The sequence below is a fragment of the Periplaneta americana genome, chromosome 16 (assembly GCF_040183065.1).
Source record: "Periplaneta americana isolate PAMFEO1 chromosome 16, P.americana_PAMFEO1_priV1, whole genome shotgun sequence".
Classification (NCBI taxonomy): Eukaryota; Metazoa; Arthropoda; class Insecta; order Blattodea; family Blattidae; genus Periplaneta; species Periplaneta americana.
Genome location: NC_091132.1, coordinates 4,754,534 through 4,777,870, shown reverse-complemented (window position 1 = coordinate 4,777,870; position 23,337 = coordinate 4,754,534). Strand labels below are relative to the sequence as shown.

The 23,337-nt window shown below is 36.8% G+C and overlaps 1 protein-coding gene across 3 annotated transcripts in view; it reads left to right on the top strand.

Moving 5' to 3' along the window:
- The window catches only part of E23 (Early gene at 23), a 555,031-nt gene extending 533,608 nt beyond the window's left edge, over positions 1 to 21,423 (top strand). For 2 of the 3 annotated variants that reach the window (XM_069849063.1, XM_069849064.1), the window contains exons 7-14: positions 674 to 767; positions 2,880 to 3,053; positions 8,120 to 8,281; positions 11,665 to 11,789; positions 12,384 to 12,591; positions 15,017 to 15,231; positions 17,870 to 18,078; positions 20,130 to 21,423. In XM_069849063.1, coding sequence (XP_069705164.1) covers positions 674 to 767; positions 2,880 to 3,053; positions 8,120 to 8,281; positions 11,665 to 11,789; positions 12,384 to 12,591; positions 15,017 to 15,231; positions 17,870 to 18,078; positions 20,130 to 20,316 — 1,374 coding nt within the window. In that variant the 3' untranslated portion in view covers positions 20,317 to 21,423. The remainder of the gene's footprint in view (positions 1 to 673; positions 768 to 2,879; positions 3,054 to 8,119; positions 8,282 to 11,664; positions 11,790 to 12,383; positions 12,592 to 15,016; positions 15,232 to 17,869; positions 18,079 to 20,129) is intronic. The other variant, XM_069849065.1, reaches the window with a different exon arrangement.
- Positions 21,424 to 23,337: the final 1,914 nt, after the last annotated feature.

Below are 23,337 nucleotides of genomic sequence, written 5' to 3'. Positions count from 1 at the left end.
TTCAAATGAAAAATTATGTATGGAATAGAATTGTGGAAATGTAGTGTATAAAACATAGTATATAGTTCTTATATATTATTTACGCCTCTTGTATGTTTGTAAAATTATTCCATCTCTCAGTTCCATTTGTCAATTTTATTACGAAATAACGCAACAAAAATTATATTTATTTCGTGTGGTGTGTAAGTAACCGAGATCGAAGATTCAATAAAGAAAGCATTGTGATGCTGCAAAATGAAACTGATTTTAGATCTTCATGGAAATACATGTTTTCAGCTTTCCTGATACCGAAACAAAGTGGTTTTTGGCTTGCCTCCTGTTTGCCCGTCTTTCTTCAAAATTGCTGGGCAGATTTTGTTCATATTGAATATCTACGAGTCAGTGTAACCTAGAAGACATTAAATTAGTGTAACTCTGAAAATATTGAGATTAGGGCATACGTTTATATGACATTTTTTGTTCAGAATGTCTTCGGAAATAAGCTCTGTAAGTAACGGTAAATCCTCGTGAATCACCCTGTATATACCGTGTTGTAAACCATCTGTACAACATTATCTCCGTTTTATAGAACATTTAAAAGTTTGTATTGTTACCTACGTTACATTTGTTAATAGTGTTCATTTCCTTGTAACAAATAATCTCAATTACAAACTAATTTCCACACCTCTTTCAGACTGCCTATTTCGGACACGTTCATAAAGTAGTGGACTTCTTCAACAACATTGGATTGACTGTCATGCCGCAATACAACCCAGCTGACTTCATATGTAAGTGTAACATTAACGCTAAAATATTTTTTCGTATTTCATACGTAATGTTTTGGAAAAATTCGTAACTACCACTGAACTGGGGTTTCCAGATATCTTAAGGAAACAATAGTTGTGTTTTCCAGGAATCACTTGAAAAACCCAAGCCACCTATCCCCCTTAGAATCGTTCAACTCGTAGTGTCAATGAATTTGGGAAGCCAAAACAAAATAAATGATTCCTGTTCCATTTTTCTCATTGTTTCGAATCCAGTAAAATATTTTCAGCATTGCCATGTCTAATTTTAAAGCACACATTTCAACCATCAATTTTTGCTGTCTGCTTAATGTCTGCTCTATTTGCATCTTTGGCTTTGTCACTGTAAAAACAATATTAACTGCCAGAAAATGTAAAAAAGTTACTTGTGTTGTACTGTAAACAGTGTAGAGTCTAGTCAGTGTAACTTTCTTTTTTTGTGTGAAAAACCGAGTTACCTTTGTAACTCTTATATCCAGGTAAGGGTTTCATGAAAAGGTGTTTGATTGTGCATATTTATTGTATTTTCACTTATTAGCATATTAAATTTAGACAAAACCGTTAATCTCTAATGTCTTGTTTTGTAAATAATAATGATGTATACCAGCTCCAAATGGTTTACAAACGAAGATATTCTAGTTTCTTTACCTGACATAATTAGGAACATTAAATCCAGACGTTTGAGATGGGCAGGGCATGTAGCACGTATGGGCGAATCCAGAAATGCATATAGAGTGTTAGTTGGGAGGCCGGAAAGACCTTTGGGGAGGCCGAGACATAGATGGGAAGATAATATTAAAATGGATTTGAGGGAGGTGGGATATGATGATAGAGACTGGATTAATCTTGCTCAGGATAGGGACCGATGGCGGGCTTGTGTGAGGTGGCAATGAACCTCAGGGTTCTTTAAAAGCCATTTGTAAGTAAATAAGATATTCTAGTACTGAAATATTTATTTCATATTTTGACAACATTTTCTTCATATTGTGCCAGTCTGTACTTATAGCCCTCGGAATGCAATCTCTTATTTATTGCAACATTTTCATGTATTTTTGTGTCTATGTACGTGTGTATGTCTATGTTAAGTCTTATGTTTTAATGCCTTGTGAGTAAGACGGTATATATGACTACATTCTTCTCTTAAAATTGTACTTTACGAACATTGAATTCTTTATATTGAAGTAACAAATGAAAATAAATAATTGATTAAATGGCGATCTTACTCGTGTTAATTATGTAAGCATGTGTGGCTTACAGCTGTTTCGGTGCTACTTGACACCATCCTCAGAGCCTACTAGATCTCAGTGCTATCTCAACTTCGCTGCCTGTTGTGTGGGTGCGTTCGAGTTATGAAGAGTTGTGTCAAATAGTGTGTGTGTTCTGAAATTGATCTGTGTGTTGAGAATTTGATTAGGGTGTGTTTTAGTGTGTCTGTTGTTGTTGTTGTTTTCTAATGCCAGGCGTTTGACAATAAAGTCATTTGACCTCTTGCACTCCAATATTTTTCAAAGATATTATCATGGCCAGCCACCGAAGCACAGATTTTGAGGTGTTCCGAATCCATTTCTTGGTTTGAGTTGCACAATGGGCAGTTAGGGGACTGATATATTCCAATTCTATGCAGGAGTTTGGCCAAACAATCATGGTCTGTTGCCAATCTAAATGCAGCTACAGACGATTTGGGTGGTAAATCGGGAATTAACTGTGGATTTTGATGCAGAGAGTTCCATTTTTTCCCTTGGGATTGATTTATCAAATTTTGTTTGTTGAAGTCTAAGTATGTAGATTTAATAAATCTCTTCACAGAGTAATACGTAGATTTAGTAACAGGTCTTAGTGTGTTTGTATGTTTCATATTGTATATTTCACATGCTTACACAATTAACACGAGTAAGATCGCCATTTAATCAATTATTTATATTCAAGTGTTAAAAGTAGTGTACGAAAGATTCAACATGGATTAACAAATGAAAATTAGCCTAGATACCAAATTGGAAAATATAACGTTTTATGTCAATTTTGTATACGATTTTAATTTGCAAGACATTTTGTTTCAATGTTCAATATTGTCTCATGTGCAAATTGTTTTAATTTCAGTGGAGCAAGTAAAGGGGAGTGAAGAAATGAAGGAAAAGATTATAGCAGCTTCCAAAGATGCGCGGAGCCTACCTGACTACCCTCAGGAGCTTCTGCCAGACTACTTCACAAATTCTGTCACCATCTGTGATAAATACCTCCACAACTACCAGGAAAGCCACCTTCAAGCGAACGGTTAGCTAACATGATTTTGGAGTACACATCAGTCTGTCAGAAAGGCATTTCATTCCGCACCACAGAATGACACAAACATACGTCATTTAATTCATATTGCCTTCAGAATTAAATATTTAAAAGAGAATATAGTAGATATCTAATCAAAAATTAAAGCGTGTTCACACAGTTTCAAAAGGAATGTCAAAATTATATACGTACATTTAATTTTAAAATTATAAGTATGACGGTCTAAAATAATGAACTTCAGTTATAAACAGTCGTGCATCATGGGGTTTTGCAGTTCGGATTGCACGTGCTTTCGTTTCATACCTTCCACCTCATCCCATCTCTTTCTTTTCATCTTCGTATTTTTCATCAACTTCTGCAGTTAAATGAAAGTTCTAATAAAAATGATTAAAGTACAGTACATCTTCTCTCTGAAGTTTCAGGAAGTTATTACTTACTTCTGATTTATATTTGTTAATATTAAACTATTGCTAAACCCTCATCAGCTATAAGTTAATTTTTTATATATATATATATATATATATATATATATATATATATATATATTTCTCTCTCTCTCATTTGAATTTCAATTTTTCATTATTAATATCATGTCCTTTTATGCTCGATGTAAGAAACTAAAAGTTTAACTCTTGTTCACAACATTTCAAGTCAATGCATTTTTATTCAAATACTAGTTGTTTACGTTACTTACAGAGTCATTCGAATCTTAGTGACAACACTTCAATTAAGGACAGAAACTTATTTATTCACAATTAAAGAGTTCGCGGGAAAAACGATGAATGTCACATTTTTGTTAAGGATTAGATAATGATTAATTGAGTCTATAACTGCAAGATGTAGTGCTGTTTCTATAGAAAATAAAAGAAAGGATTACTGTATTCGTGGTGATAATTCTCCTTTTTACCATTTTTCATAAGAACAACATTAAATTTCGTAGTGATCCATTGAATTAGATAATGACATCAACCTTAACAAAACTGTGACATTCATCGTTTTTCCCGTGAACTCTTCAATTTGCATACTTATAGTTCTTAAAAGTAATGTTCCGGTATCACGTACCTGTCTCCACAGCTCTGGAAGGATGTGGATGTAATCCACAATGTCACTCCTCTCTAAGCTTCTAATTGACTGTTCTATTGGTCTGTCTATTTCTAAAGCGTACCCTCTCAAAGGACTTTTATCTTGGGTGGAAAAGAGCGTACTCACAGGGACTCACATCCGGAGAATATGGAGGATGCTTTAGAATTTCCCAGTTCCATATGTTAAGTGAATTAATAATTTGGACAGCCATGTAACAACAAGCACCATCATTAAGCTATTCACAATGGCGAATATTTAAGAGACTTCAGCGCTTCTGGAGCATTGTTGGTCGTAAATAGTGTTCGACAAAGTGAATGTAATATGCAGCATCCACAAGCATTCCAATTGGAACAGAATGAGTGGTTAATACACCTTCACAATCATAAACATAACTTTGAGTGGGTTCTGCTCCTGTTGTATTTTTTGGCCATAGGTCGTTGCAGATAACAGTCTTACTATTACAGTCGCTGCGTATAATAGCTTACAGATCAGGCACCACTCCATCTCATTCTACCAGCTTTCATTAGTCACCTTTATAGAAGCTGAATACTAACAGTGTTGCCACTAATTTTCAAATTACATATTATGTAGTTAATTCTTTACTATTCATAAGTGGTTCTAATTCAAAGAAAATTTTTCGCAAAAATCAAAAAGTTTATCCACTATTAAACTAAAATTATGTGCCACTTTTCTAAGCAAATTGACGAAAAAGTATTTAGAAATCCTTATATGTAAAATTTTTCATTAATGGATTGCATATACGATCTCTTTCATAGAATTACTTTCACCTACTCCTAAACATACGATTAGTTTAAATATACGTTCGAAAGCATTCCTCATAATGAAGATAATACAACATAAATATTGCTAAAATATTGACCAAATGTGATGCAGTTGAAGAGTCTTGTGTGTACTAGGCTGTATACTGTACTCGTAATTCTCCACAGGACAAGTCACTGGACTATTAAGTATTTGTTACTGTAAACTGGACTGATACTTTGAACACAGAGGAAACTTTGAACATTTTTTCAGAAAATCATATTTAGGTTTCTACATGCTGCACTTGTTATAGATGGAGGTAAATCGTCATAAAATATTCTCATACCAAATTTACCTCCATCTATAACAAGTGCAGAAACCTAAATATGATTTTCTGAAAAAATGTTCAAAGTTTCTTCTGTGTTCAAAGTAACCCCAGTTTACGGTATTTCTTTTAAAAGGTCAAATCACGTTCTTCAATTTCGTGACGATGTTATAGTAATATTAAAATATTGTGGAAAGCTTTTGTTCTCTGTGTGCTATAAAATTTAAGAGAAAGAATGCAGTTTCACGAATAAAACTCTGAACTTATTCTGACCAAGTAGGTAAACAGAACTTCTAGCTACATTATAATAATTATATCATCTACGCAATTCATAATATATTATTATTATTATTATTATTATTATTATTATTATTATTATTATTATTATTATTATTCTGCTTTTCGTCTGTGTTCTATTTATTTTCGCAATAAGAAAGTCGATTCTTGTGCATGATCTTTCTGATGTGTATGAATCACACAAATATTGTGTATGTCTACAGATTCTGGGAATCTGATATTTTGTTCGTTTAATTAATGAATATTCTATTTAACATTAATAATTATTGTTGTGCATGTTTGAATGTATGTATAAGAAACATGATACGAAAGTAACTTAGTAAGGAGTTTTTAAGATATTTCCAAATCATGACATTTCTATTTGTATTGTTGACATTCTTGTTTGTGCTACACTGTAGACTAGTACGAAATGGAAACTGGCGAAAAGGATGTAAATTAACCAAAATTCTGCATGACAAGGTTAGATAACTTTCGAAAATGCCAATATAAGTTTGAAGAATAGATTACGAATAACTTAGATAGTACCTAATTTGTAAAAGTAGGTATATTATGTTAAAATAGAAATGTTGAAATAACCGATACTATACAGTAGAACTGAACTACACGGGCTGAGGGCAATCTGGATAATACAGAGGGTGAGGGCACTATGTGGTTTTTGAGCCTGTGATCGTAAAGGGCCAAAGGTCGGACCCAATAATGTAGAAAGACGTAAGTACATCATAAACCAGTTTTTTACAGTAGGCCTGCAGTATGTAATTGACTTTAAAAAACAACCTTGTTATTCTTCAGTACTGTATATACATACACTGATGTAATTTAAAAAAATAGTGATATGGATAACACGGAAGGCTGGATAATCAGAACTCTGCTGTATTAAGAAAACACATAAAATATTTTCTCCCAATATGTGGGTTTAAAGAAATCAATTTTATAGTGTTTTGGAAATTTACATGTGGTGCGTATTATAATTGGTAAAAATAATTAATTTGTTAAGGATACTTGGTACAGTCTGTCAGCTGTTCCGTATGCTTTGCCTTACCTCAAAAGACCTTGAATTCTCTCCAGAACTATATCCGATAGACAAACAACATTTTCACCAATCTTAAAACAGACCCAGCTGAAGTTAATTGATACCCACAATAAGTAATTAGGATTATATTATTTCAGTTGACAATAATTAAACACTGAATAATTTTTTGGTACCGTTTTCACAGAAATTATTTATCAGAACTTAATTATTGTTTTTGTAATTTATTATCATAATCATAATGTTATTAGTTACAGTACCTAATTTACATGCACCAGCTGTTAATATGACGTAGGTGCGAACAAATGAACACACACTGTTATGTCTATAAAGAGATTTTAATTGAAATTAAGAAAAAAAAATAGTAGGCTTACTTTTACTTATGACAGGTAATAACCATTAATGTAACAACGGGCAACGCCATGATTTCATGTGAACTATCATTAACTTTTATTTCCTAAGTGTTTATAAAAGTGGGATATTTTAATGTTAAAAGTACAGTTCTCACATTTTTTAGTAGTACTACTCCATCATTCATTTTTCAATCTTAAATTCAGGGGGAGGCAATTGCACCTCCATGACACTCTTAAATGATACCTCAGAGCTCTGGGTATCAAGTGTTTTAAGGATGAGACAGATTTATCGCGACAGGAGACACCAGATTCAGATTATTCACAATAATGTTATGCCAATATCAGTTTATTATTAATATCATCATTCTAATGAAAGGAGTTAAAATCAAAGATAATAAATAATCTTACCTAAGCATTCTTTAACGATTTCATTGAACTATGGAACAAAATAGATTTGTAATAAATACTAGTATTTCAGACGATATGATTCAGCCAGGCAGTTGAAAGCGTCACTAAATAAAATACAGTACTACGATTATCATGAGAATATATAAATGAAGTTTTTTTTCCGTCCCTTCTTAATGAAGTTTAACATAAATACGGACATGGAAATCCTACACACACAACCCAAGAACCAAGAACTCAACACACTAGAACAATACGAAATATACAAACACTTCCTGATCAAATCCTCAACACATAGATCAATTTCAGTACACACACACTATTCGACTCCACACTTCAACACCTTCCAACAATAAAACACACCCTCCTAACAGGCAGAGAAGTTCGAGATGACGCCGCGATCTAGTAGGCTCTGATGATGGTGCGTGAAGCACTGAAACAGCTATAAGCTGGACAAATATTACATATTTAACACGAGTAAGTCCGCTAGTTCATCAATTAATTAGTTGCACTTAATATCAGAAATTCTTGGAAACCATTTGCGGGTGGTGAACCCATTCAGTAACTGAGACGCTGGGGTGGTGTACTTATCGACAGAGACATCAGACAGACAGACAACATACCTAACTACATTTCGATACATGAAATTATTTCATTTAATTAGATAACTCTTACTGAAGTTACTTTCTAGTCATTTGCTTTTATATTGTGTACTGGCATTTTTGTTTACTTGGTGTTTTGAATACAGTGGGCGGGGTTAGAACGTGGCCGCACTGCATGGTAATGTGTGCTTGTACCTTGCCCCCAGGCCACATTGGCTCCACTAGTTGTCACTGCCAGAGGGATTTGTGGACAGGCTCTAGGAACGGTCACGCTGCCCACCCTGTGCGCCATCTTGGACCTAAAAAAACAGCCGAAATGTGTGCGGTCGTGGAATCTGGAGCACAAAACAATGTTTACACCGCAATAGGTAGGAAGCCCTTGCACAAGCACACTCTGTCACGTCAGGTCTGAACACGATTCAGGCTTTAGTTCATAGATAGAGATCCTTCCACAAGAAATGAAAAACACAGTGAATACACTGCGTGTGTTGTTAGCTTAGCATGATCTCTGTTGAGTTCTGTTAGCTTGCTTATTTTCTGTACAGTTTATATTGTGTATTTTTCTGTGAACATAACTGTTAATTTCTTTCCTTTACGTTTCAGTTATTAAATTATAGGGTTTTTCAAAAGTAAGAAGTACATCTTGATTACACAACTTTTAACACTGTATCACTTCGGAATATGTATGGTAAGAATTTCCTGTGTTAAATTTCAACGTACCTCGTTTACATGTTTCGACCTATTTATGGGTCATCCTCAGAACTGGTCGTTGTCGGTCTTGGCGCCACTTGTCTCTTTCCTGTGTGGGTGTGTTCCTGTGGTATAATATAAAGTCGAAGACTGTGTGTGTTTTGAAGTTGAGTTGTGTGTTGAGAATTTCGTTCGGGTGTGTTTTCGTGTGTCTGTATATTTCATATTGTTCTAGTGTGTTTAGTTTCTGGCTTTTTGGTTGGATGTGTAGTATTTCCATGTCTGTGTTGATGTCTCTGTAGGTGTGGTTAGCATTTGTGATGTGTTCTGCGTATGTGGAGGTGTTTTGTAATTTTGTTATGGCTGTGATGTGTTCTTTGTAACGTGTTTGAAACGATCTGCCTGTCTGTCCTATGTAGAAGTTGTTGCAGGTGTTACATTTGAGTTTGTATACGCCTTTGTGGTTGTATTTGTTTGTTTGTGTTGTTTGTGTGTTGAGATGAATACAACACAAACACAAGAACACAAAAAATATATCACACTAACATACGAAAACAAAAACACACATAAAATTGCAACCTCATTCAAAAAATTAAATTACAACATCGCATACAGAACAAATAGCACTCTACAAAAGCATCTCAACACACAAACAACACAAACAAACAAATACAACCATACAGGCGTATACAAACTCAAATGTAACACCTGCAACAACTTCTACATAGGACAGACAGGCAGATCATTTCAAACACGTTACAAAGAACACATCACAGCCATAACAAAATTACAAAACACCTCCACATATGCAGAACACATCACAAATGCTAACCACACCCACAGAGACATCAACACAGATATGGAAATACTGCACATCCAACCAAAAAGCCAGAAACTAAACACACTAGAATGATATGAAATATACAGACACACAAAAACACACCCCAACGATATTCTCAACACACAACTCAACTTCAAAACACACACACTCTTTGACTCTACACTATACCACAGCAACACACCCTCACAGGAAACAGAACTAGTGGCGCCAAGACCAACAACGACCAGTTCTGAAGATGACCCGTAAATAGGTCGAAACATGTTAACGAGGTACATTGAAATTTAACACAGGAAAGTCTTACCATACATATTCCGAAGTAAGAAGTAGTTGTAATTGCTCATATGTTCTTCATTTTGTACACAGTCTTACAAATTCTGGTACTAGCATATTGCACAAGAAATGGGATTTTTTACATCACCACCCATTGTCATAACTTGATCCTATCTGTCCACCATTTTGTTCCTGTACACTAACAACCTCTCTTCGATGCTGTATACAGCAGTTCTCAGTTCGTGTTCAGGATTATCTGCCACAGTGTGTGCGATGGAGTCCTTCAACTCATGAAGTGTTGTAAATTTGCCCAAAAACATTCTTTCTTTCAGATATTCCCACAGCCAATAATGTGCTGGGTTAATATCTGGTGATCTTGCAGGCCAATTTACAGGAAAGTGCCTACTGATAACACAACCACCAGCACAATGAAAGACAAAAAAAAAACTCGTTGTCATGGCGATACAAAATGTTCCATTTCTTGTGTAATAAGCCAGTGCCAGAATTTTTAAGATTCTGTGGAAAATATGGGCTAATAAAGTTACTTCTTACTATTGAACACCCTATATTATTTCCTTCTGGGGAGGAAACAGTCCAGAGCAGAGCAAATTGACTCTATTTTATATAATAGAAGAACGATACTTTCGCTGATATTTTTATTTTCTCATTATACGCAGCAAAAAAGATAAAGAAGCTCCAAAAACTGAATTTCAGAATCCCTGTTAACCAAAATGTTGTATCGGGCATGCTGTCCTACAGAGATTCCTCCTAAGCTATTGGTCAGATTTTGTTCAGATTCAGTAATACAGTATCTACAAATCAATTTTTCCGAAAACGATGCACATGAAATATATTATTCTTAATTTAAAAATAATATATCAACTGCTGGATAGCTCACTTTGTAAAGCAACTGGCTAAGGACTGGAAGGGCGGTAACGGAATTTTTCTGGTTGTTAAAACTTCCAGAATGGCCCCGGGTATTTCCTGGGGGTAAAAGACAGTCGAAGCATGGTGCTGACCACACCACTTCTCTGGTACGAAGTTATGAAAGCATGGAACTCTACCTTCATGCCCTCCATGCACCTCCATGAAGTGTAAAGGGGATCCTTTACTTTTATTTATGGCTACTATGGCTTGCCCAACACAACTCATAAATTGGGGGTACACCAGGGATTGAACCAGGTCCATAGGTTTATGAGTCCACAGCTCTAGCCACTAGACCGCCAATATTAGAAGAACTAAGGACTTCTTCGTGACAATTACAATATTTTTAGAAAGATGAGAGTTATACCTAATGTATATAAAGAACATTTCCATCTACTGTTATGAAGCAGTTGGGTACTGTTCTTAACATTGTAAATCAACTTTCCTTCCTAGTCTACAGAGTTTCGCGTTTCGTTGGTACTGTATGACGTGCTTTCAAGCTATTACATTTCTCAGCCAGTGACCCAACCAATTCCTTTTCCTCTTCCTGATCAGTTTCAGCATCATTCTTTCTTCACCCACTCTTTCTAGCATAGCTTCATTTCTTATTCTGTCTGTCCATTCTTCTCCATATCCACATTTCAAATGCTTCTAGTCGTTTCTCTTCATTTCGCCGCAATGGCCATGATTCGGCGCCATACAATGCCACACTCCACACAAAGCACTTCACCAGTGTCTATTGCGTGGCTTAAAATTGTCATTATAAATTACGTTGACAGTTCAGGTTTATGATGGATTTATCACAAGGTAGAAAATTGCTATTATATCTTACATAATAGAGTGCAATCTAATGGCACACGATTTTTACAAGCCTACCTCTCCAGAAACTTTTTCAGCCCACACACTGGCTGAGTGTTGCCTGTATGCACAGGATCTTACCGACTGGCAGTTTCGACTTCATTAATTGACATTCGTACATAAGTATCTCATTTTTTCAGTGTGTAACATTGTGTTCATTTGTTTCAGCCATGAAGGATGAAGAAGGAAAGACACTATGGCAGGACAATCAGAGCCATGCGTCGTCGTCAGTCAGCAGTTCGGACGATGATGTTAGTTGGCAGTGGCCAACAAGCTTCTGGACGCAGTTCAAGGTACGGCCTACATCTACTGCGTGTTCAGTTCAAAGTGTGTCATGGCTCGCTGTATGCCGTCATGTGGCTAATCGTTGAGCCTAGAAAATTAATTCTTCCTACACTAATTAACTAACATAAACAAGAAACTTGCAATTTTAATCTATACTTCTAGCAATACCTAAAAACATTAAATAAGACAAAATTTTCCAATTTAATTTTGAATTGTGATAAAGTCCGGCAGTCCCTGACGTCATTAGGTAACGAATTCCAGAGGCGAGGTATTTCTACAGTATAGGAAGATGAGTATAAAGACGTTCTATGATGAGGGATCGGTTTCGAAGAGTTGTATGAAATTGAAAGCGCGATAACAGATAATTCGGAGTAGAAGTATGCATGTAAATAATGAGAGAAATGTGATAATCAGTAGGTCTTACTAAAGTAAGTGTTAGCTGTCTTTTCTTGCATAAGAGCCAATTCATAGATTTTTAAGTTACGTATTTTTTAATGTCTTACATATTTATGTATCTTTGCCAATTTTGGCTACATATTTCTCGCCTTCACATTATATAAAATGCAGACTCTAGCCATAACCACTGCTGTACGTGTCGACAGGTATTGTCACAACGCAACTTCCAGGAGGCCCGGCCGAGGATGCTGTCCAAGCTCAACTGGGTGCAGACGGTAGCGCTGGGCATCCTGGCCGGCCTTCTTTGGTTCCAATTAGAACGTAAGGAAGAATCACTCCACGACATCCAAGGATGGATGTTTTTTTCCACAACATATTGGATGCTTTTCGCACACTTCGGTGCTTTGTCTTCATGTAAGTATCACCAATAGACCATAACCTGCGTGTATATTTATACAGAGTGATTCACGAAGAAAGGTTAAAAATTTAGGATGTGAATTCTGAAGTCATTCTGAGTCAAAACGTTCATATGAATATAGGTCCGCTTTCGAATGGTTACGGAGATATGGCTCTTTGATTTCACAAAAACTTATGGGATTCCATTGTACTAACTCGCATTTAGAGACAGATAACGGACAAATTTAAAGTTTATATTCACATATACATACATACCTAATATTCTAGATATCGGGGTCGATGTTTTCGCACATTTTCAAAGGTGCCTCCTTCTGCTTCAATGCACTGTTGCGCTCGGGCGTGAATCGCGCTCATCGCTCGGGAGAGTTGCACGTGGCTGTTTTTTTATGCCGCATCCAAAATACGGTCTATTAGCGCCTCTCTCATTTCCACCTTCCTTTGCTATACCAAGTCTTTCATCCAACCCCATAGACAGTAAGTACTCTTCGATATGGTACCCTTCTGTTCGGAAAGCGTCGTTCATATTCAGCGACGGCACGCAAGGAACTTCCATCGCACAAACCATAAACATACACAATATCGGCGTACTCTGCAGTCGAAAATTTATAAGGCATCTTGAAAAATACAACTTAACACTTCCGATAACTGTACCTGTATAACTGCTGTAATTACTGTAGGTAGCTGACTGGACTGCTGTGAATTCATAAGTGATAGTGTATTTGTGTTATCTGCGGGTTCAGACAAGGGCAGGTGAGTGGACATTTGTAATGTCCCATCACCCGGTTTGTTCATTCATTGCGATCCGTGACCTTGTCTCACATCTCACGTCAGCAGCATATATGGTAATGCCTGATTCACATTGGGGCGAGACGTTTTACCAAAAAATGCATCTAGCTCCGCCATCATTCGAAAACGGACCTATGTTCATATGAACTTTTTCACTCAACATGGCCTAAGATATCGTATTCTAAATTTTTGACCTTTCCTCGTGAATCACCCTGTATAAATCGAAACTGAACATCCATTATCTCATATAAGAAATTAAGAATGCACGTCCATTTATATAAACATATTTCGTTAAGTATTCTTTCGCACATTTAATTTCTATGAAAAGAGCATCTTAAAATGTTGACCTGTGTGGAAAATATAAGGAGTCACTCATTACTCTGTGTGGTTAAAAATAGTTGGTTGCCATGGCAATTTTTATTTGGTTGTATATTCAATTAACTTATGTAGACCTACGAATGTCTTTTGAATAATAGTTTAAGAAAATAATCTTGCTTACTTACGTATGGCTTTTAAAGAACCCAGAGGTTCATTGCCGCCCTCACATAAGCCCACAATCAGTCCCTATGCTGAGCAAGATTAATCCAGTCCCTATTTTCTGCCTTCCTCTTAGTCTCCACATATGATCCATATATCTTAATGTGGTCTATCATCTGATATCTTCTTCTGTCCCGAACTCTTCTCCCATTCACCATTTCTTCCAGAGCATCCTTCAGAAGGCAGTTTCCTTCTCAACCAGTGACCCAGCCAATGAATTTGTGCGTATAATTGAACATTTGTGATGGTGTCATCTCTCTTGGAAGTAGTAAGAGAATACAGTCAGAGACTTTGGCTCGCTCCAAACACAGAGTTAAGTGGCTAATAAAATGTTAACAACTCTATTAATAGTACATTATGCAACGAGCCTATAATGGTAGTAATTAAGACGCGAGTATGTTTATGAAAAGAGCGCAAGCGAGTTTCATAATTTTCATACGAGCGTCTTAATTACCATTGTAGGCAAGTTTCATACGACTTTTTATGCTCGACCATATTTCTAACTTGAAATTATTCATAAGTATTCATGCTATTCTTATCTGACTGGGGAGCGGAACTGACCTTGTGCAATATCTCGTAAATTGTGAGATGTGCGCAGACGCGAAAGTATTGATTTTTTCCTAGGCACAAATGTCATTGACCTTGATATAATCTAGAGAGTAAAATAAACATTAATCTTGATATAATCTTGAAATTGATTTAGATATTGAAAAACGAGATGACAAATTGAATTTATTTGAATATTATTTACAATTAACGCTAATTATTATAGTAACAGAACATAACCTTCTACGACAATATTGGATTTGCTTTCTGATTGGTGGAACACCTGAACTTTAATGAATAGGTGTACTTTAATGAGATCCATTAAAGGGCTGCTACCAGGTGTATAATTACTACATTTCGGCATGGTCGAGCATAAAATATCGTAAGTAATGTCCTACATTTTATTGGCCCACTAACGTCAAAGATCGTTATTTAGGGATAGAATAAGTTATGTATATGTTTGTTTTCTTGCAGCCCGGTAAAACTGTACTACATTATTGAAATGTTATTGACAAACCTGAATGAGTAGTGAAGCCAACAACTTTGCTTGCAGTTCCCCCAGAGCGAGAGGTGATCAACAAAGAACGATTATCTGGAGCTTACAGGCTGTCAGCTTACTATCTGGCGAAGATGGTGGGCGAGCTACCGTTAACCATCACTCTGCCAGCTGTGTACCACCTGATCTCATACCCCATGCTGGGCTTCCATAGTGCAACTGTGTTTCTCACGCTCCTCGGATTCCTACTCCTCAACACTATCGTTGCTCAAGTGAGTGTTACATTACTTGACAGCCAGAATCGTTCTCTATTGCTATGAGTCAAGTTAAATATTTATAGTCCCGTTGCTGTAATTTCCGGTAGCCAATCGTGTTGCAGGTTGGCTACATTTAAACGTGTGCATCTTGTGATTCCCTGATGAAGATGTTATTCATTTCTTAAGGCTCGATAAATACTTAATATAATCGCCCGCCATTTTGGCTCTGTCATTGGCGTTCGCAGAAAGCACATGAAGACGTTATTTACCGCTCAATTATTTGTTGAATTACAGTGCATTTGATTTATTATCATAGGAGCTACGACATGATAATGTTTAACGGTGTGGCAAATAGGTTCCTCGTCTGGTAACTCGGCAACGAAAGAGCAAAAATGGCGAACGATACTACCTACCTAGACTTTATAGAGCCTTCACTTCCTAAGACGTAAGCAAAGAGGAGGAGTCATGCTGGGAATAATAGCGTCGCGACTATAGTACAGGTACAGATGTAGTGAACTTGAAAGTGGACTAATGTTGTCTGTTTACAGAGCATTGCACACCCTGCTTAAAAGTGAAGAATCACTTATCTTTAATACCCTCAGATCACCTCCACAGACTACGATAATATTTTCCTAAGGAGAGTTGCATTTACCTAAGGTTGAAATTGCCATTATTGTATTGTCTCCTTGAGCACATATCGTACCAGCTGTAGCTTTGTCAAACAGTGTTTCTTATCACAGTACCATCATTTTAAAATATGTTGTTGTTAACTAATGATGAGTTCTTGGCAATAAAGCCGTTAACTTTCATGGTCTCCAATATAGGGGAGTGATGTAGGGTCTCATAATAAAAACTAAGAAAACTGAAGTGTTTTGCTTTTTGTGCTAGTCATTGTATTTAGTCAAACGTAAATATAATTTATTCTTGTCTTGCTTGTGATAGTGAAATTAATAATGATATTTAGCAACCATTTTGTTTAGATTTAATTTTGAAATTGAACAGAAAATCAATATCCCGAATTTAAAAGAAAACTTACAAATTAAACCAAACCCTTTAACTCTATTAAATATAGAATATAATCTAAATTTAACAGAAGAAATACTAAAATCAGAAGTAAACACTGAACTACTGAAACAATTGTCTTTACAGACAATTAATATTAGGTACCCTCCACAAAACTGGTTTCATTTATACACCGACGGATCCTTGATCTCCAGAGAACAAGGTGCCGGTGCAGGTGTTACATGCTGTCTCTTCTCACTTTTATAGATCTCTTTGATATGGAACAACAAGTTTTGATGGAGAAATCATTGCAATAAGTGAAAGTCTCAGGAATCTTCTATGCCACATCAATAAATTTAAGAATGCAGTTATATTGTCAGACTCCAAAGCAGCTATTCTATCAATAGTCTCTAAACACACACCTTCATCTCAAACAGCAGAAATAACTAAAATGCTCTCTCAATTAATATCACTCAATAAAAGAATTGTATTCCAATGGATACCATCCCATTGTGGAATCCTGGGAAACGAGAATGCGGATGCTTTAGCAAAGAAGGGCAGCACTGCTACTTACAGACCTGTTACTAAATCTACGTATTACTCTGTGAAAAGATTTATTAAATCTACATACTTAGACTTCAACAAACAAAATTTGATAACTCAATCCCAAGGGAAAAAATGGATTCTTCATCTTACGATGTTTGGGTGACGTATATACGTCCGTTGATGTGACATATTAATGAATTAAATACTATTATAGTCACAATCATGCCATGGTATGAAAGAAAAATTTCACAACCTCGAGCGGGAATCGAACCTGCGACTTCCTGTCGCCAGTATGAAAGGATAATTCCGAGCCTTTGGCGTGAGACGAACTCGATAGCTCAGTGGTAGAGCGCCTGACCGGAGACCAGGAAGTCGCAGGTTCGATTCCCGCTCGAGGTTGTGAAATTTTTCTTTCATACCATGGCATGATTGTGACTATAATAGTATTTAATTCACGAAAAAATGGAACTCTCTGCATCAAAATCCACAGTTAATTCCCGATTTACCACGAAAATCGTCTGTAGCTGCATTTAGATTGGCAACAGGCCATGATTGTTTGGCCAAACACCTGCATAGAATTGGAATATATCAGTCCCCTAACTGCCCATTGTGCAACTCAAACCAAGAAATGGATTCGGAACACCTCAAAATCTGTGCTTCAGTGGCTGACCATGATAATATCTTTGAAAAATATTGGAGTGCAAGAGGTCAAATGACTTTATTGTCAAACGCCTGGCATTAGAAAACAACAACAACATTCAGATTTCAACTAAATAAACAGAAGTTGTGATTAGAAGTCTTTCAGTTTCTTTCACGGAATTTACAGCCAGTAGGGCACACAATCAGGAAAGAAGATGGAGCAGTAGAAAGAATGGCTTTGGATTGGAACCCCCAGGGAAGTAGAACAAGAGAAAGGCCAAAAAATACATGGAAGAGAACAGTTTTGGAGGAAATTGCTAGGGAGGGGAAAACATGGAGCGAAGTGAAGAAGTTGGCTACACATAGGGTCCGATGGAGGCACTTTGTGAATGCCCTATGCTCCTCATGAGGAGATACAGGAGTTTGATTGATTGATTGATTGATTATTTCATATTTGCTGTTTTAGAGTGTTGGGTTCTTCGTGGGAGCTTCTTGCATGGACATGCAGGTATCGATAACTATAAGCGCCCTCTACACGCTGGCTACGCAGCTCTTCGGCGGCTACCTTGCCACAAACATCCCACACTGGCTCAAGTGGATGCAGTACCTGAGCATGGTCCACTACGCCTACCAGAACATGCAGATCGTGGAGTTCAGTGAAGGCACGCCGATACAGTAAGTACAGCGGATCGGAATTTTTCCCTCAAAATTATTCAAATCAACTTCACAGGGAGTCATACCTGAAAGCTTGATTTGCATAATACACGTCACTGTTCGTTAACAGAAAACCACAATTTAAGTCACACAGAGTTAGTGTGCACTCGAAGTTGGTTGCTTGACGGTTGTCAGCCCACTTTGAGGTCTGTGGATATAGAGGGAAAAGTTGGATCGGTGTCGGATAGAGTTCCCGGGTAGCTCAGTTGGTAGAGCGTTGGTACGTTTAACCAAAGGTCCCGGGTTCGATACCCGGCCCCGGAACAATTTTTCCCTCAAAATTATTCAAATTTTAAACTAGTATTTGCAGAGGCCATTTTATATGATAAATGAATTTATGGATGTTAATGTAATGAATATAAATTTCAAATGGTATTTCCTGCTATGCAGGTCTTTAAGAATAATAATAATAATAATAATAATAATAATAATAATAATAATAATAATAATAATAATAATAATAATAATACTTACTTACTAACTTACTGGCTTTTAAGGAACCCGGAGGTTCGTTGCCGCCCTCACATAAGCCCACCATTAGTTCCTATCCTGAGCAAGATTAATCCAGTCTCTACCATCATATCCCACCTCCCTCAAATCCATTTTAATATTATCTTCCCATCTACGTCTCGGCCTCCAAAAAGGTCTTTTTCCCTCCGGCCTCCCAACTAACACTCTATATGCATTTCTGGATTCGTCCATAGGTGCTACATCCACTGTCCATCTCAAACGTCTGGATTTAATGTTCCTAATTATGTCAGGTGAAGAATACAATGCGTGCAGTTCTGTGTTGTGTAACTTTCTCCATTCTCCTGTAACTTCATCCCGCTTAGCCCCAAATATTTTCCTAAGCACCTTATTCTCAAACACCCTTAACCTATGTTCCTCTCTCAAATTCTATTAGATGTAATAAAGGTAATTTTGAACTATTTTATTTATCCTATCACGATAATCCTTTATTCAGGCACTTTATTTTTATTGTTTTAAAAAATTTTACCTACAGTATATTTGTTTAGATTCTTAATTTTCTAAAGTATTTTTTGCTCATCTGTTGGTAATTTGATTTTTTAGTACCGATAACATAAGTTACTACCAAGTATATAATATATAAATTAATTTTTTTAATGATATAACCTAATTTACTAAGATAGAGGGTTATTTGTTATTATTGTTGCTGTTATTATTATTATTATTATTATTATTATTATTATTATCATTATCATTATCATCATCATCATCATCATCATTACTGCCACTACTACTACTACTGCTACTACTACTACTGCTACTACTACTACTACTACTACTACTACTACTACTACTACTACTACTACTACTACTACTACTAAGCTTTTTGGATAATAGAAATGGCTTTTCTAGACTCCTGGAAAAAAAAAAAAAAACATCTTTCAAAAGTTGTTCATTTTCTACAGTTTTGTGTTCACAACTATAGTCCCGTTGCTCTAATTTCAGGCAGCCAATCGAATTGCAGGTCGGCTACATTTAAACGTGTGCGTCTTCTGATTCGCTGATCAAGACGTTATTCATTTCTTAAGGCTCTATAAATACTTAATACAATCGCCCGCCATTTTGGCTCTTTCATTGGCGTTCGCAGAAAGCACACAAAGACGTTATTTGCCGCTCAATTATTTGTTGAATTACAGTGCGTTTGATTTATTATCATAAGAGCTACGACATGATAATAAATGGTGTGGCAAATAGATTCCTCATATGGTAGCTCGGCAACGAAAGAACAAAAATGGCGAACGATACTACCTACTTAGACTTTATAGAGCCTTGACTTCCTAAGACGTAAGTAAAGAGGAGGAGTCACGCCGGGAATAACAGCGTCGCGACTATAACTGTTTACCTTCTATAGCCATCCTTATTCTTTCTATATTTGTAGCTATTACTTCTTTTTTCTATACCCTTCCCTGTTTTGCATTATAGTCATTACTGCTTCCTAGACATTCGCTGCCCCAGCCTTGTTCACAGTCTGCCCGTTGTCGCAGGTGTGCCGTGCAGTCCAAGTTCGACTGCTGCACCAACTCTTCTTCGTACATTCCGGTGTCCGCCATCCTGGAGGCGCAGGGCGCCAGCCTGCCGCTCTGGGCCAACACCCTGGTGCTGCTGCTGTTCCTGCTCATCTTCAGGATCCTTGGCTACATCGTGCTGCGCTACTTCCGCAGGCCCAAGTGACGCAGCGCGGCGTAAGCAATCCGTGCTGGAGTGAGCCATGAGAGGTATTGGTTTCCGACAGGAGAAGTAACAAGTATGGCTGTGTTGTTATTGTAAGTCATTGTTTATCGTGCCGGGAAAGCTGCCTTGCGCAGAGTGCGATGCGTTGCGGTCCCATTCCTACTGAAGAGTGCAGAGAAAGAGGTGACAGATTTTAAGCAGTGCCTTTGGATGCAAAACATGTGCCAAGAAGCAGGAAGGCGCCGAGTGGTTTTTAGAGCAGTACAAGTGTTCATAAACGAGAAAAATAGCAAATACTTTATCTAGATGTTCGTCGTCGTGTTCCGTTTTTATACCCGAGAAGTGCTTGACGTTCAAACAGAAGCATGTCGTCGTCTTTGTTTTCCACAAGAAGAATCCCACCTCAGTACTCATCACGCAGGAAGAAGGAGAGACTAAGCGAAGCCGAACCAACCGAGGTATTACCTCTACCAAATGTTACCGTGTAAATGCGTATTATCTAGCTTACTTCGTCATACAGCGCACCATGTAACCTTGTAACAATGGCAGCATGTTTTTTATTACCTTTGTGGAAATAAGTACCATACAAGTATATCGGAGGGAAAGGCAGGGATGGTTGATTCTGTGAGTCATTATGGTTCGGCGCTTTGAGTCGAGTTAGTGGTTAGGGCACGCACCTGTGTCCTCCATCAGACCTCATGATCATGGCAGGAAATTGTACAGTTCAAGATTATTATCGGTAATTTATTTTGTACTTGGTATGTATGTGCTGTGAGCCGTATGTTTGTCTCAGGACTACGCAATCGTGGCCAGGCTGTTCTGGACACCCTCCCTCCCTCCTCCTCTCTCTCTTCCTCCGTCTCCGTTCCTGTTTGCAGCATTTCCTCTCTTCTTCTTCTTCCATCGTCACACAACCAACAGACGTCAGCAGCCTTGCTCCCTGTAAATCTCTTGAGAACTATGTTATTCAAAATGTAAGTTTATTCATAAAAGAAAAAGACACAAAAATAGTGAAGAACCAGATAACCTAGTCCAATAGTGTTTTTGAGAGCAAACTGCCGAAATGATGCTATTTATATTCAATAAAATCTGTTATTGAAATATGGATATTTATGCTTCATTGTGTATTCTCCAAGGCATGCATCTCGTCTAATGGAAAAGAAACAGAAATCTACTTTTATATTCAGTCGCTCCCAGACCACCACAGGAATTACCCACGTGTTGACTAAACATGCTCCTTCAGTGATCAACAGGCTTCTCTAAAATTATAAAACTGCAATCAGTAATATTAAACTATGTTACAACATTTGTTGTATATTATGTGCAATGTTTGCTACTCACCCTGTTCCCATCCCAACACACAAAATCCTGTATGTGCGTATTCCTTGTTCACATAAGCTAAATTTTTAAATAAAAGAGACTTTATAATTTCTATACATCTTGATTATACAACTTTTAACACTGTATCACTTCGGAATATGTATGATAAGAACTTTCTTGTGTTAAATTCTAACGTACCTTGTTAACATGTTTCGACCTATTTTGGGTCATCTTCAGAACTGGTCGTTGTTGGTCTTGGCGCCTTTTTTTTCCTGTGAGGGTGCGTTCGTAGTGAAGATAATTTGTAGAAACAAAAGCCGCCCTAAATAAGGGTTCGATAGATCGGCTTACTAATCAATTCATAAAGAATAATAAGTAAACAAAACAATTTTGTGACACTTGGAAAGAAAAAGAAAAAACATTAAGATAACAAAACGTAGGAAATCATTTACAATAAAAAGAGTGTGTGTGTTTTGAAATAGAACAGACATACATACTAAACAAAGACAACAACACGCAGACAACATCATATATTGGCACAGATATGTAGATGACATACTAATACTATACAAAGGAAACAAAAGACAGATACAAAACCTACATCAACACATAAACAAAATACACCCAAAGCTACACTACACATTAGAAATTGATAGAATATAGTCTAAATTTAACAGAAGAAATACTGAAATCAGAAGTAAACACTGAAATACTGAAACAATTGTTTTTAGAGACAATTAATATTAGGTACCCTCCACAAAACTGGCGTCATTTATACACCGACAGATCCTTGATCTCCAGAGAACAAGGTGCCGGTGCAGGTGTTACGTGCTGTCTCTTCTCCCTTTATAGATATCTTGGATATGGAACAACAAGTTTTGATGGTGAAATCATTGCAGTAAGTGAATGTCTCAGGAATCTTCTATGCCACGTCAATAAATTTAGGAATGCAGTTATATTGTCAGACTCCAAAGCAGCTATTCTATCAATCGTCTCTAAACACACACCTTCATCTCAAACAGCAGAAATAACTAAAATGCTCTCTCAATTAATATCACTCAATAAAAGAATTGTATTCCAATGGATACCATCCCATTGTGGAATCCTGGGAAATGAGAATGCGGATGCTTTAGCAAAGAAGGGCAGCACTGCTACTTACAGACCTGTTACTAAATCTACGTATTACTCTGTGAAGAGATTTATGAAATCTACATACTTAGACTTCAACAAACAAAATTTGATAACACAATCCCAAGGGAAAAAATGGAACTCTCTGCATCAAAATCCACAGTTAATTCCCGATTTACCACGAAAATCGTCTGTAGCTCCATTTAGTTTGGCAACAGGCCATGATTGTTTGGCCAAACACCTGCATAGAATTGGAATATATCAGTCCCCTAACTGCCCATTGTGCAACTCAAACCAAGAAATGGATTCGGAACACCTCAAAATCTGTGCTTCAGTGGCTGGTCATGATAATATCTTTGAAAAATATTGGAGTGCAAGAGGTCAAATGACTTCATTGTCAAATGCCTGGCATTAGAAAACAACAACAACAACATTAGAAATTGAAAACAACAAATCCATGAATTTTCTAGACATCACAATAACAAAAGTAGACAACAAACACACATTCAAAGTGTACAGAAAACCCCCAACAACAACAACAACACATACACAACACATCCAACCACCCCACAC